The 14437-nt window shown below is 44.2% G+C and overlaps 1 protein-coding gene across 1 annotated transcript in view; it reads left to right on the top strand.

Moving 5' to 3' along the window:
- Nucleotides 1-9812, top strand: part of LOC140200353 (sodium-dependent phosphate transport protein 2A-like) — a 74386-nt gene extending 64574 nt beyond the window's left edge. The window contains exon 13 of the mRNA XM_072263563.1: nt 9404-9812. Coding sequence (XP_072119664.1) covers nt 9404-9442 — 39 coding nt within the window. The 3' untranslated portion in view covers nt 9443-9812. The remainder of the gene's footprint in view (nt 1-9403) is intronic.
- Nucleotides 9813-14437: the final 4625 nt, after the last annotated feature.

Genomic DNA, 14437 nt, shown 5'->3' with positions numbered 1-14437 from the left:
GCGCCACAGTTATTGATATTCCCAGCCTTTTCTTTGCACCCAGTGATCTCATTTAGACCCTGCCATAGTCTACTGGCATCCCTCTGGTTAGCCTGGGCTTCCAACTTGGCTCGATATTGCCTCTTGGTGCCCTTAATGGCTTTCCAGAGTTCACCCCTGGATTCTGTGTAGCGACTGCTATCCCCGGACCTAAAAGCCGCAGCTCCAGCCTTTAAAAGGGACTTGACCTCATAATTCATCCAGGGTTTCCGGTTAGGGAATACCTAGAATGTTTGCGAGACACACAGTCCTCTGTGCATTTCCAAATAAAGTCCATGACAGCTGAGGCATACTCATCGAGGTTAGCTGCCGAGTCCTTGAATACTAACCAGTCCACCGATTCAAAGCAGTCATGGAGGACCTCATCCATTTCCTCTGTCCAACGCGACACTACTTTTGACACCGTGACCTCCCACTTCATTTTCTGTTTGTAAACCGGGAGGAGGAGTATGGCCTGATGTTCTGATTTTCCGAAGTGAGGTCATGGGACGGAACGGTAGGCATCCTTGACTGCTGTGTAGCAGTGGTCAAGTATATTCGGGCCTCTAGTGGGGCAGGAGACATGTTGGTATAACTTTGGCAGCGTCTTTCTGAGGTTGGCCTAGTTAAAGTCCCCGGATGTAATGAACAAAGCCTCTGGATACCTGGTCTCATGTTCACTGATGTTGTCATACAGTATGTTCAGAGCACACTCCACGTCTGCCTGGGGGGGAATGTAGACCGCTGTCAGTATGACCGAGGTGAATTCCCGTGGCAGATAGTAGGGATGACACTTCACCGACAGGCATTCCGGGTCCGGTCTGCAGGAGCTTGTCAGTGCCACTGTGTCCGAGCACCACGCAGTGTTGGTCAGTAGGCAGACACCATCTCCCCTCGTCCTGCCTGAAGATGCCGTGCGGTCCATCCCATGGATGGAAAATCCCTCCGGTCGGATGTCACAGTCGGGGGTGGCAGGGGACAGCCAGGTCTCAGTGAAACAGAATACACATCAGTTCTGCATTTCCCTGCAGTAGGTGAGTCTCCCTTTAAGATCATCCACCTTGTTCTCTATGGCTTGCACATTAGCTAGTAGGATGGTGGGCATAGGGACCCTGAAGCCCCTCAGCTTCAATCTGACCAGCAGCCCAGCTCTTTTCCCCACACTTCCTCGGTAAGTAGTGTATCTTTCCGGGTCTCCATAGATGCAATGTTTTGTTGTCAGCTCTTTGATGTTGGTGGATGCGTCCCGCGGGTATTGATCGGCGGGTCACGTTGTCGGGTGCTTCAGGTCGGGCCGAGTGATGGGGGAGGCTCCGCTGCCACTTCCAGCTGCCAGGAGCCCGGGCTGTCCATTGGGTTGGGCCCCGAAGCCGACTCTTAATCCCGGATGGCTGCGCTCCTTGCTGAAACAAGTCCATAAGCCGAGTCACAGTTGCGGAGGCCTCCGCTCCAGCCGAGCCTCGGGCTCGATTTCCGAGGTCGGGGTGGAGGCCTCACTTCCGGCAGTTGTGGATGGCCACCAACGGAGCTTTACAGTGGTCGCTCTGGGGAGGCGTCTGGGGCACCTTGAGGTCTCCGCCGTCACTTCTGTGTGGTCGTCTGCTCCGGAGAGGTACTGGTTGGAATGAGCCGTGTTTCCAAGCGCTCCGGCACGGTAGCAGACCGTGGGTCTCCGGGAACATGGTGGGCCTCGCTGGTCGGGTCCAGGTGTGGTCCGGAGTTTAAGAAGCAGTTCTGGCTCGGTGGTCTCCAGCTGGGTCAGTAGCTTCGCCAGGGTGTTGTTGATCTTGATCTTGTTAGATTGGAGGTTTAGAAGAGCTTCTCGGGTATAGGATAGTGGAGAGGGCAGTTTGCTCGGGAGAGCACACGCAAAGTCGCCAGTTACGGACGCCATCTTTAATGGTATGCAATCTTATCTCAATCCATCTCCGCACTACTTAACGTGGCGATTTATACAGCTTACCGAAAATTCAATCCTGGACGAGCCCCCAGAAATGTAACGCTCAGCTATATCGGCTCGTATTTATCTAGGGAAAACCCCGTCCGCTGCCCAACCTTGTCTCCCGGTTATGTCGGTTGCTGTGCAATGCCACCTGATTCGGCCTCAAACATCAATCGTCAGCCAGCACACAATGTACGTTTTACAAATTACACTTTATAAATCTTACTACGACTATGAGATTAATAGAAGTACAATACAAAAGGGAATGAAAAAATGCTGACAGACTTATCAAAGTTCAATTTCTTCGTTCACACAGTTGGAGCTCGGGACCTTCCTTCTTCACCCTGCGATCCACTCCGACCCCCTCGACTCTCAGCTTGAGACCACCCGAAGTGATGGACCAGAGAACTCCTAGCATGTCCGTCATCGTCCCGGTCTCTCCTCCAACTCCCCGCCAAAACCTCCGTTTCCCAGCCATATGAGACAGCATATCATCCCAAAAAAGAATAACTTGGACACCCATTGGTTCATTCGCTCTCTTATCAATAAGATAATCCAAACAAACTGCAGCGAGAGAACCTTCTCAGCATTTAACATAACAAAAAAGCCATTTTGATTAACATACACAGTAACATAAAAGAAGAAACCCCTTACACCTATAACTGCACATATTGGCTCTTTAACTGCTTAGACAAGATCTAATGCCATATGGTTTTGGACAACAGTCATATGCATTGTAATCATTTCTGATGTTACTTTCTGCAACATCACTATAAACTTCATGACCATTAGTTCACAACTTTGACATCTTCTGGCTGGTTATGATTTGCTAACGCAACACACATCAAAGTTGCTGGTGAACGCAGCAGGCCAGGTAGCACCTCTAGGAAGAGGTACAGTCGACATTTCGGGCCGAGACCCTTTGTCAGGACTAGGTGATTTGCTAACTGTAGCCTAGCATCATAGGCATTGAGTCAGAGATTGCTAGCATATTAACCTCCGCGCTTGGTGTCTTTGTTGGGCACCATGTTAGCCCATTTGCAGTGGCTAACATGTATTCAAATATTTTTGTCTTCGACTTTTACTGCTGAATTGATAGTCAGCAGCTCTTGATAAGGTCCTTCCCAATGAGCACCCAAAGGCTCCAGATATGGTTTCTTGATCAGTACCCTCTCACCTAGAATTATAGAGTTATTGCGTCACGGAGAAGTACAGCGCAGAAACAGGTCCTTTGGCTCATCTAATCCACGCCAAAGCCATTCAAACTGCTTACTTCCATCAACCTGCTTCACCACCACAGCCCTCCAAACCCCCTACTATCCATGTAGCTTTCCAAACTTTGCTTAACCATTGAAATCAAACTTGCATGCACGACTAGTGCTGTCAGCTTGTTCCACACTCCTCGACCCTCTGAGCGAAGACGCTTCACCTCATGTTCTCTTAAACTTTTCACCTTTCAACCTTAACCCATAACCTTGGTTATAGAGCCACCCAGCCTCAGTAGAAACAGTCTGCTATTGTTTACACTGTCTGTACCCCTCATAATCTTGTGTACCTCTAACAAGTTTCTTCCCAGTCTACTACCTTCCAAGGAGTAAAGTCCTAACCTATTAAATCTTTCCTTCTAACTCAGGTCTTCCAGACCCAGCAGCATTCTTGTAAATCTTCTCTATATTTTTTCAACCTTATTTATATCTTTCCTGCTGGTACCTGACCAAAGCTGTACACAATACTCCAAATTAGGCCTCACCAATATCTTATATAACTACAACAGAACATTCTATGTCCTGTACTCACTACTCTGATTTATGAAGTCCAATGTGCCAAAGGCTTTCTTTACAACCCTATCTAACTGTGACACCACTTTGAATGAATTATTGACCTGTATTCCCAGATCCCTTTGTTGTAGAACACTCCTCAGTGTATTTACTGTGTAAGACATACCCTCATTGGTCCTACTGAAGTACATAACCTTGCACTTGTCTGCATTAAATTCCATTGGCCATTTTTCAGCCCATTTTTCTGGCTAGTCCAGATCCTACTCCAAGCCATGGTAGTCTTCCTCACTGTTCACTACAGCCCCAAATCTTGGTGTCATCTGCAAATCTACTGATCCAGTAAATCACATTATCATCCAAATTATTGGTAGAGATGTCAAACAACAATGGGCCCAGCAGCGATCCCTGCGGCACTCCATTAGTCACAGGTCTCCAATCAGAGAGGCAACCATCTACTACCATTCTCTAGCCTCTCCAACAAAGACAATTTGCCATCTCATCTTGAATGCAGATAAAGTACACTCTCTCGTTAGGACTTGTATATACTGATTAAAGAAACTTTCCTAAACACATTGAGAAACTTTATGCCATCTGGTCCTTTTGCAGTATGGGAGTCTCAGTCAATATGTGGAAAGTTAAAATCACCTATTAAACATAGAAAACATAGAAAATAGGTGCAGGAGTAGGCCATTCGGCCCTTTGAGCCTGCACCGCCATTTATTATGATCATGGCTGATCATCCAACTCAGAACCCTGCACCAGCCTTCCCTCCATACCCTCTGATCCCCCTAGCCACAAGGGCCATATCTAACTCCCTCTTAAATATAGCCAATGAACTGGCCTCAACTGTTTCCTGTGGCAGAGAATTCCACAGATTCACCACTCTCTGTGTGAAGAAGTTTTTCCTAATCTCAGTCCTAAAAGGCTTCGCCTTTATCCTCAAACCGTGACCCCTCGTTCTGGACTTCCCCAACATCGGGAACAATCTTCCTGCATCTAGCCTGTCCAATCCCTTTAGGATTTTATACGTTTCAATCAGATCCCCCCTCAATCTTCTAAATTCCAATGAGTACAAGCCTAGTTCATCCAGTCTTTCTTCATATGAAAGTCCTGCCATCCCAGGAATCAATTTGGTGAACCTTCTTTGTACTCCCTCTATGGCAAGGATGTCTTTCCTCAGATTAGGGGACCAAAACTGCACACAATACTCCAGGTGTGGTCTCACCAAGGCCTTGTACAACTGCAGTAGTACCTCCCTGCTTCTGTACTCGAATCCTCTTGCTATAAATGCCAGCATACCATTCGCCTTTTTCACCGCCTGCTGTACCTGCATGCCCACTTTCAATGACTGGTGTATAATGACACCCAGGTCTCGTTGCACCTCCCCTTTTCCTAATTGGCCACCATTCAGATAATAATCTGTTTTCCTATTTTTGCCACCAAAGTGGATAACTTCACATTTATCCACATCAAATTGCATTTGCCATGAATTTGCCCACTCACCCAACCTATCCAAGTCACCCTGCATCCTCTTAGCATCCTCCTCACAGCTAACACTGCCGCCCAGCTTCACGTCATCCGCAAACTTGGAGATGCTGTATTTAATTCCCTCATCCAAGTCATTAATATATATTGTAAACAACTGGGGTCCCAGCACTGAGCCTTGCGGTACCCCACTAGTCACTGCCTGCCATTCTGAAAATGTCCCGTTTATTCCCACTCTTTGCTTCCTGTCTGCCAACCAATTCTCTATCCACATCAATACCTTACCCCCAATACCGTGTGCTTTAAGTTTGCACACTAATCTCCTGTGTGGGACCTCGTCAAAAGCCTTTTGAAAATCCAAATATACCACATCCACTGGTTCTCCCCTATCCACTCTACTAGTTACATCCTCAAAAAATTCTATGAGATTCGTCAGACATGATTTTCCTTTCACAAATCCATGCTGACTTTGTCCGATGATTTCACCGCTTTCCAAATGTGCTGTTATCACATCCTTGATAACTGACTCCAGCAGTTTCCCCACCACCGACGTTAGGCTAACCGGTCTATAATTCCCCAGTTTCTCTCTCCCTCCTTTTTTAAAAAGTGGAGTTACATTAGCCACCCTCCAATCCTCAGGAACTAGTCCAGAATCTAACGAGTTTTGAAAAATTATCACTAATGCATCCACTATTTCTTGGGCTACTTCCTTAAGCACTCTGGGATGCAGACCATCTGGCCCTGGGGATCTATCCTCTTATATTATAACAACTTTATGTTTCTTGAAAACAGTCTGCAATCTCTTTGCAAATGTGTTTCTCTAAATCCTTCAGATTGTTGGGTGGTCTGTAATATAGCCCCATTAATGTGTTCATACTTTCCTTAGTCACAGTTCCTCCTCCCACATATTGCCTCACCAGACAAGTTATCCAGCCTGTCCTGACTGAGCACTGTCATGATATTTGCCCAGACTAGTAACACCACCCTTCCTCCTTTAATCCCTCCCGCTCTGTTGCACCTAAAACAACAGAATCCCGGAATATTGAGCCCTGTCCTTCCTGCAACCATGGTATTTCTTCACTCTGTTGGATCACTCCAAGCTGAGAAACCTCTTGAGAAGACTGAACAGCTTGGGTTAGTTTCATACAATAGTTAACTGAACTGTCTGCCATAACATGTGTATCAACCTCTGTAAGATTATTAATTCCAAGTAGTAAACAGGTTGTTTGGGGCTCTCTGATTGTTGTAAGGGTGAGGCTGAGGCCGAACTCAAGTGCAGGACACAGGTGCGGAGTTAGAGTCGTGAGAAGTTAGCACTGCAGCGAATGGGGGACCGGTATCCAGGAGAGTCTTTACACAGAGACAAGGTTTACGTAGAGTATCCAGGAAATGATGCGGAGCTTAGAATCAGGAAACGAGGTTTACTCACACTAGAGTCAACCAACGAACTGGCAAAGCATAGCTGCGCCACCGGAGTTTTATCCTATGTTCGCTAACAGGAACCAGGTGTGCTGTAATTAGTGGAACTGGGAATGATCGGAAATCAGACGAGGGGATTAAGGCCCAATTAAGGAGGTAATAGCAAGATGGGGAATTGCCAGCGGGACCATGACACTGATGTTACATAAGATGATAGAGTACACCATTTTCAGGATTCTTAGTCAGTCATTGTTTGATCCCATTCATTTGTTCTACTTGCTCTGATGACTCTGGATGATGTGGACAATATTCATCAATCCTGACAAACATTCCCAGTGAAATGTGTCTCTACACAGAGTTAATGTGACATGGTAATCTACATCTAGCAAAGTAGTTCATTCTGATATTTCTATCCATGGCCTCCTCTACTGCCATGATGGTTCAAACTCAGGTTGGAGGAGCAACTCCTCATGCTCCATTTGGGTAGCCTCCAACCTGATGGCATGAACATCAATTCCTCCAATTCCTGGTAATTTTTTCCCTCCGTCCTGCTTTCTTTTTTTATTCCCCTTCTGGTTACCATCTCACCCCTTCTCTTCGCTTCATCTGCCCATCAGTTCCCTTTGGTTGCCCTACTCCTTCCATTTCTACTGTCGTCCAGCTTCATCTCTTATTAGATTTCTTCTTCAATCTTTAACCTTTACCTTGGGTTGATGTGTCCATTGTAATGCAAGATGTATCAGGAATAAAGGTGGTGAACTTAGAGCATGGGTCAGTCCATGGAACTATGATGTTATAGCCATTACAAAGACTTGGTTGAAACAAGGATAAGATTTGCTGTTGGATTAATGGAGTTTAGATGTTTCAAAAGGGTTAGGGAAGAAGATAAAAGAGGTGGGAGTGGCATTGCTAATCATGGATAATATTACAGCTGCAGAAAGGGAAGATCTTGTGGTGGGATTTTCAACTCAGTCAGTGTGGGTGGAAGTCAGAAATAGAAAGGGAGCAATTAAGAGTATTCTATAGACCCCCAATAGTAACAGGGACACATAGGAACAGATTGGGAGGCAAATTTTGGAAAGATGCATAAATAATTGGATTAATTTCATGGGGGACTTCAACTTCCCTAATATTGATAGGCACCTCTTTATTGCAAAAGGTTTAGATGGGGAGGAATTTGTTAGGTATATCCAGGAAAGATTCCTGACTTAATATATAGACTAGAGGAGAAGCCCTAGTGGATCTGCTGCTAGGCAATGAAGCAGGTCAGGTGTCAGATCTCTTAGTGTAAGTATATTTCAAGAGCAGTGAGCACAACTCCCTTACCTCTACTACAGCCTTGGAAGGGGATAGGAGCAGATGGTATGAGAAAGGGGGAGGGGGAATTATTGTGGTATTAGGCAGGAACGTGTGTACAAATTGGGAACAGATCTACTCAGGGAAATGCACAACAGAAGAGAGAAGGTTGCTTAGGGAGTACTTGAAGGGGGCTCTGAATAGGTTTGTCCCATTAAGACAGGGAAATGATGATAGAGTAGAGGAGCCATGGTTGACAAGAGATGTGGAACACCATGTCAATCAGAAGAAAGAAGCTTGGTCAAGGTTTAGGAAGCAAGGATCATACAGGGCTCTAGAGAATTACAAGATGGCCAGGAAGGAGCTGAAGAATGGACTTACGAGAGCTAGGAGTGGGCATGAGGCCTTGGCGAGTAGTATTAAGGAAAACCTCAGGGCATTCTACGAGTATGTGAAGAGTGAGAGTAAGACTGATCAGATATAGAGGAAACATACTGCACGAGCCTGATTGAATTCTTTGCGGATGTGACAAAGCACACTGATGAAGATAAAGCAGTGGATGTGGTCTATAAGGTTCCCCATGGCAGGCTCGTTCAGAAAGTCAGGAGGCATGGGATTCAGGGAGACTTGGCTGTATCGATTCAGAATTGGCTTGACCATAGGAGGCAGAAGGTGTTAGTACATGGAGCGTATTTTGCCTGGAGGTTAATAACCAGTGGTGTTCAATTGGGATCTGTTCTAGAACCCCTGCAGATTGTGATTTTTGTAATTGACTTGGATGAGAAAGTGAAAGGATGGGTTAGTAAATTTGACGCAAAAGTTGCTGAAGTTGTGGAAAGTGTGGAGAGTTATTGTAGGTTGCAGCAAGACATTGACAGAATGCAGAGCCGGTCAGATGGAGTTCAAGGTGGAAAAATGTGAAGTGATTTATTTTGGAAGGTCAAATTTAAAAGCAAGATAGGGTTAATGGTAGGATTCTTGGCAGTGTAGAGCAAAGGAGGGAACTTGGGGACCACTTCTATAGTTCCCTCAAAGTTGCCATGCATGTTGATAGGGCTGTTATGAAGGCATATGTTATCTCTGGTGATTCAGTTCAATATATAGAGTTTACAAACAGCTATAAAGTGAATGGTTAAACATTTTGATTTTAATCATCTTTGTTGGTGGATACGTTGTGCTTGAAAGAACTTCAGTACTCCACTGGACAAAAATATCAGTCTAAGTTTTGCACTTAAGTGAATAAATTGCAACAATGGTGTAGTCAAATACTGTCTGAATGCTTCTCAAGCCCTAGTAAACCAGGGATGATATTGCTCATACTAAGTTTCATATTTACCGTTCAACTTTGGTTATCCATTGCAGAGACTGTATGTAACAGCCACTGACTATTCCGAATGGTATAGGTACTGGTGAAGATGAAAGACAAACGACATCCTGAAGTATCTTAACTCTTTTCATCTTGCAGATCATCAGCTGTTTATTCCCCTCCAGAGATACTGCCTGACCTGCTGAGTTCCTCAGGTACTTAGTGTGTGTGCTCAAGACTTCCAGCGTCCGCAAAATCTCTTGAGTAAAGGACACCAATGTCAACTTAGGAAGGTTCAGCAAGTCCCCAACATCAAAGAACCAAGAAACACTGACTTTCTTCACATTGTGTTTGTTGTATTATTGTCTTGTATGCAGTCTTTTACTTCACCGCCTTGTACTTTTGCACTATTTATTTCTTATTGTAACTGATTGTGATTTTTATGTATTACACTATACTGCTGCCACAAAACAGCACATTCATTATATGTCTATGATGATAAAACTGATTCTGAGTTTATTCTGATTTGATATTATTTATGTCTGTGTGTTATTTGAGTCTAGTTGTCTCCAATGCTATTGCAAACAAGTTTTTCATTGTACCTGTGCATTGCTGTACTTCTGCAGATGACAATAAACTCGATTTGATTAACTTGCCTCCCTACTTCTACATATCAGGCTGGATTATTTCCTCAATGCCACCTAAACACCATAATATCTACGCCTCATCCTGCTTCACAGATCATCTAAATGCACACATTCCCAAACAAGCAACACTCAGAGTTGCCAAATGAGACCCTAGAAGACCTTATGACCTTATGGCTCATCTGGTCTGCTCTGCCATTCCACCACGGCTGATTTATTATCCCTCTCAATCCAATTTTCCTTCCTTTTCCCTGTAACCTTTGACGCCCGCAGTAATCAGGAACCTATCGACCTTCATGTTAAGTGTACCCAAAGACTTGGACTCCTCAGCCATCCCTGGCAATGAATCGCACAGATTTGCCACCTTCTGGTTAAAGAAATTCCTCCTCATTTTTGTTCTAAAGGGATATCCTTGTATTCAGAGGCTGCGCCCTCAGGTTCAAGACTCACAATTACATGAAGCATTCTCTTCATGTCCACTCCATCTGCATCTTTCAATAATCAATAAATTTCAATGAAATCCCCCTCACTCTAAATTCCAGCGAGTGAGGGCTCAGAGTCATCAAAAGCTCCTCATCTGTTAGCTCTTCCATTCCCGGGATCATTCTTGTGAATGTTCTCTGAACCCTCGCCAGTGCCAGCACATTTTTCTTCGATAAGGGACCCAAAATTGCTCACAATACTCCAAGTGTGGTCTGACCAATGACTTATAAAGCCTCAACATAACATCCCTGCTTTTATATTCTAGCCCCCTCAAAAGGAGCATTGCATTTGCTTTCCTTACTACTGACTCAACCTGCAAGTTAGCATTTATGGAAACCTGCACTGGGACTTTCAAGTCCCATTGTACCTCTGATTTCTTAGTTTTGCTCCCAGTTTAGAAAATAGTCTATGCCTTCATTCCTTCTACCATACATTTCCCTTCACTGTATATCATCTGCCACTTCTTTTCCCATTAATCTCAATCTGTCTAAATTCCTCTGCATCCTCAACACTACCTCCCTTCACCTATCTTTCTATCATCTGTAAGTTTGTCCATAAAAGTATCAATTCTATCATCCAGATGTTTGATATATAACATGAAAAGAAGTGGTCCCAACACTGGCCCCTGTGGAACACCACTAGCAGCCAACGGGAGAGAGCCCCCTTTATTCTCACACTTTGTCTCCTGCCAGTCAGCCAATCTTCTATCCATGCCTGTAACTTTCCTGCAATAACATTGGCTCTTATCTTGTCTAGCAGCTTCATGTATGGCACTTTGGCAAGACCCTCTGAAAATCCAAGTAAACAACAGCCACTGGTCATGGTTTCATTTCACCACATAGAATATGGAACATAGAACAGTACACCATAGTTACAGACCCTCAGCTCATAATGTCTGTGCCGATAACAATGCTGAATTAAACTAAGTCTTTTCTGCCTACACAGGATCAATATCTCTCCATTTCCTGCATATTCATGTGTCTATCTAATAGCCTCACTATCATATCCACCACTACCGTTTGCAGCCCAATACAGACATCTATCATGCTCTGTGTTTTTAAAAAAATCTTACCCGGCAGATCACTTTAAACTTACTGCTCTAGTACTTGACACTTCCATGTTGGGAAAAATATTCCAACCATCGTCCATGACCATTGTGATAAAATGGTAATGTGGTGGCTAGCGTGATGCAGTTACCATGCCAGCGACCTGGGTTAATTCCTGATGCTGTCTGCGAGGAGCTTGCATACTCTCCTCATGACCACGTGGCTATCCTCTGGGCAATCTAGTTTCCTCACAGGCACATCTATTGGAGGCTTAATTGGTCACATAAGTGTCATTGGGCACCTACACCATACTGTATCTCTGAATAAAATCAAATCTACTCTGTCTACCCTATCTACATCTCATAATTTTATAAAATTCTCTCAGGCCTCCTCTCATTTCCAAGCTTATTTTAATAACAATAAATTCTACTTGCATGATGCAGTTCTATGCTATTCAATGTTATTTTCTGATTGTCCACTTTGGGACCAGGTCCAGCATGCTGTCAAAATGAAGTAGGGTTTCTGCTCGTTAAACTCCTGAAGTTGGGTAAGATTTATTAAATACTAAGCCCAGAGCCAGGATGGGTCCTTCAGTGTATCATATTACTCATTTGAAAAAATGATTACCATCCCTCAGTGTATCCAAGTTTTGTGTGTCAGTTGCAGTTTAACATTCATTTTATCTCCAAAAAGATGCTTGTGAGGTTAATCATACTGTGGAAACGCTCTGTGCTCAAAGCCAGCCATGAGGAGAGTGATGGAAGACATTCATGGATGTTGGGGTGTCAAAAGTCAATGGGTCCCAGGATCAGATACATGTTTTCAAAAGTCTTTTCAAAAGGGTTTCAAAAAGATTTTCAAAAGTCTTTTGACAAGGACCCACACAGGAGATTAGTGTGCAAATTTAAAGCACACTGTATTGGGGGTATGGTATTGATGTGGATAGAGAATTGGTTGGCAGACAGGAAGCAAAGAGTGGGAATAAACGGGACATTTTCAGAATGGCAGGCAGTGACTAGTGGGGTACCGCAAGGCTCAGTGCTGGGACCCCAGTTGTTTACAATATATATTAATGACTTAGACGGGGGAATTAAATGCAGCATCTCCAAGTTTGCGGATGACACGAAGCTGGGCGGCAGTGTTAGCTGTGAGGAGGATGCTAAGAGGATGCAGGGTGACTTGGATAGGTTAGGAGAGTGGGCAAATTCATGGCAGATGCAATTTGATGTGGATAATGTGACCACACCTGGAATATTGTGTGCAGTTTTGGTCCCCTAATCTGAGGAAAGACATTTTTGCCATAGAGGGAGTACAAAGAAGATTCACCAGATTGATTCCTGGGATGGCAGGACTTTCATATGATGAAAGACTGGATCGACTAGGCTTATACTCACTGGAATTTAGAAGATTGAGGGGGGATCTTATTGAAACGTATGAAATTCTAAAGGGATTGGACAGGCTAGATGCAGGAAGATTGTTCCCGATGTTGGGGAAGTCCAGAACGAGGGGTCACAGTTTAAGGACAAAGGGGAAGCCTTTTAGGACCGAGGTGAGGAAAAACTTCTTCACACAGAGAGTGGTGAATCTGTGGAATTCTCTGCCACAGGAAACAGTTGAGGCCAGTTCATTGGCTATATTTAAGAGGGAGTTAGATAAGGCCCTTGTGGCTAAAGGGATCAGGGGGTATGGAGAGAAGGCAGGTATAAGGTTCTGAGTTGGATGATCAGCCGTGATCATACTGAATGGCGGTGCAGGCTCGAAGGGCCGAATGGCCTACTCCTGCACCTATTTTCTAAGTTTCTATGTTTCTATGTGCAAGCAAGAGGCAAGAAGGCTAGTCATTCGGTAAGGCTGGAGTTCAGGGTGAGCCTCAGTAGTCTAGGGGTCTGTACTAAAGATCGAAGCTTGAAGCTTGATGGATGAAAACCGGAGACTGGAGGCCAGTCCTGGAGTTGGAAGACAATCCATGTGTGTGGGTCAGTGGGAGGGAGGGAGAGGAGGAGGAAAGGTGCTGATTTTGCTATTGTTGTGTTCTGTGTTGTTCTGCTAAGCATTGTGGCCATGTCACGTTGGCACCAGAATATGTGACCACATTTCCAGGCTGTCCCCACTACATCCATAGGTGTTTTGGCTGTTAACACAACTGATGCATTTCACTGTACACCAACATGTATATATGATAAATAAATCTGAATCTGACACTTGAACAAGTATTCACCACCAATACTATAGTATGGTATAGTCTGTCCATGAGGAACAAACAGGTTCCACTTTTACAGACATTCATAAGTCAAATCTGTCCATACACAAAAGTCTCTTATTAGTAACCATACTTCCATGGAATTGTAGTGAGTGGCATCCAAAACACGTAAGAATGATAGGAAAGAATAATTGCCAAGCAAGAAGAGAAAATGAAAATTAGTTCTGTTATTTGTGGGAATGAATTACTGTATGTAGGTACAGTATGTATATTGGACTTCGAAACTTAACGTTATTATGAGAGCTCATTCGTGTGTGAGGGTGTCCGTAAGTCTGGCGTTCATAACCCAGGGCTGGCCTGTATTGAGAACATGCTGCACTGTCAGAGTGTAGGTCCTGTTCCATCAAACACTTCCAGAGTAAGTATTGCAGAGGTTAATTCAAAAAAGAAAATCCTTCTACATTGGCCATTCAAATTGCTTTGTCAGTCAAGGTGAAGGATAATCCAAAGAGCTTCTACAAGTATATTAAGAGCAAAAGGATAGTTAGGGATAGAATTAGTCTCCTTGAAGATCAGAGTTGTCGTCTATGTATGGAACCAAAAGAAACGAGGGAGATTTTAAATGGGTTTTTTGCATCTCTATTTACTAAGGAAACTGGCACTCAGTCTATGAAAATAAGGCAAACAAGTAGTGAGGTCATGGAACATTTACAGATTGAAGAGGATGAGGTGCTTGCTATCTTGAGACAATTCAGAGTAGATAAATCCCCAGGACCTGACAGGGTATTCCCTCAGACTTTGAATGAGACTAGTGTTGAAA

This window comes from Mobula birostris, chromosome 7 (genome assembly GCF_030028105.1).
Source record: "Mobula birostris isolate sMobBir1 chromosome 7, sMobBir1.hap1, whole genome shotgun sequence".
Classification (NCBI taxonomy): Eukaryota; Metazoa; Chordata; class Chondrichthyes; order Myliobatiformes; family Myliobatidae; genus Mobula; species Mobula birostris.
The sequence above is the reverse complement of the archived record's forward strand: the minus strand, read 5'-3'. Positions and strand labels throughout refer to the sequence as shown.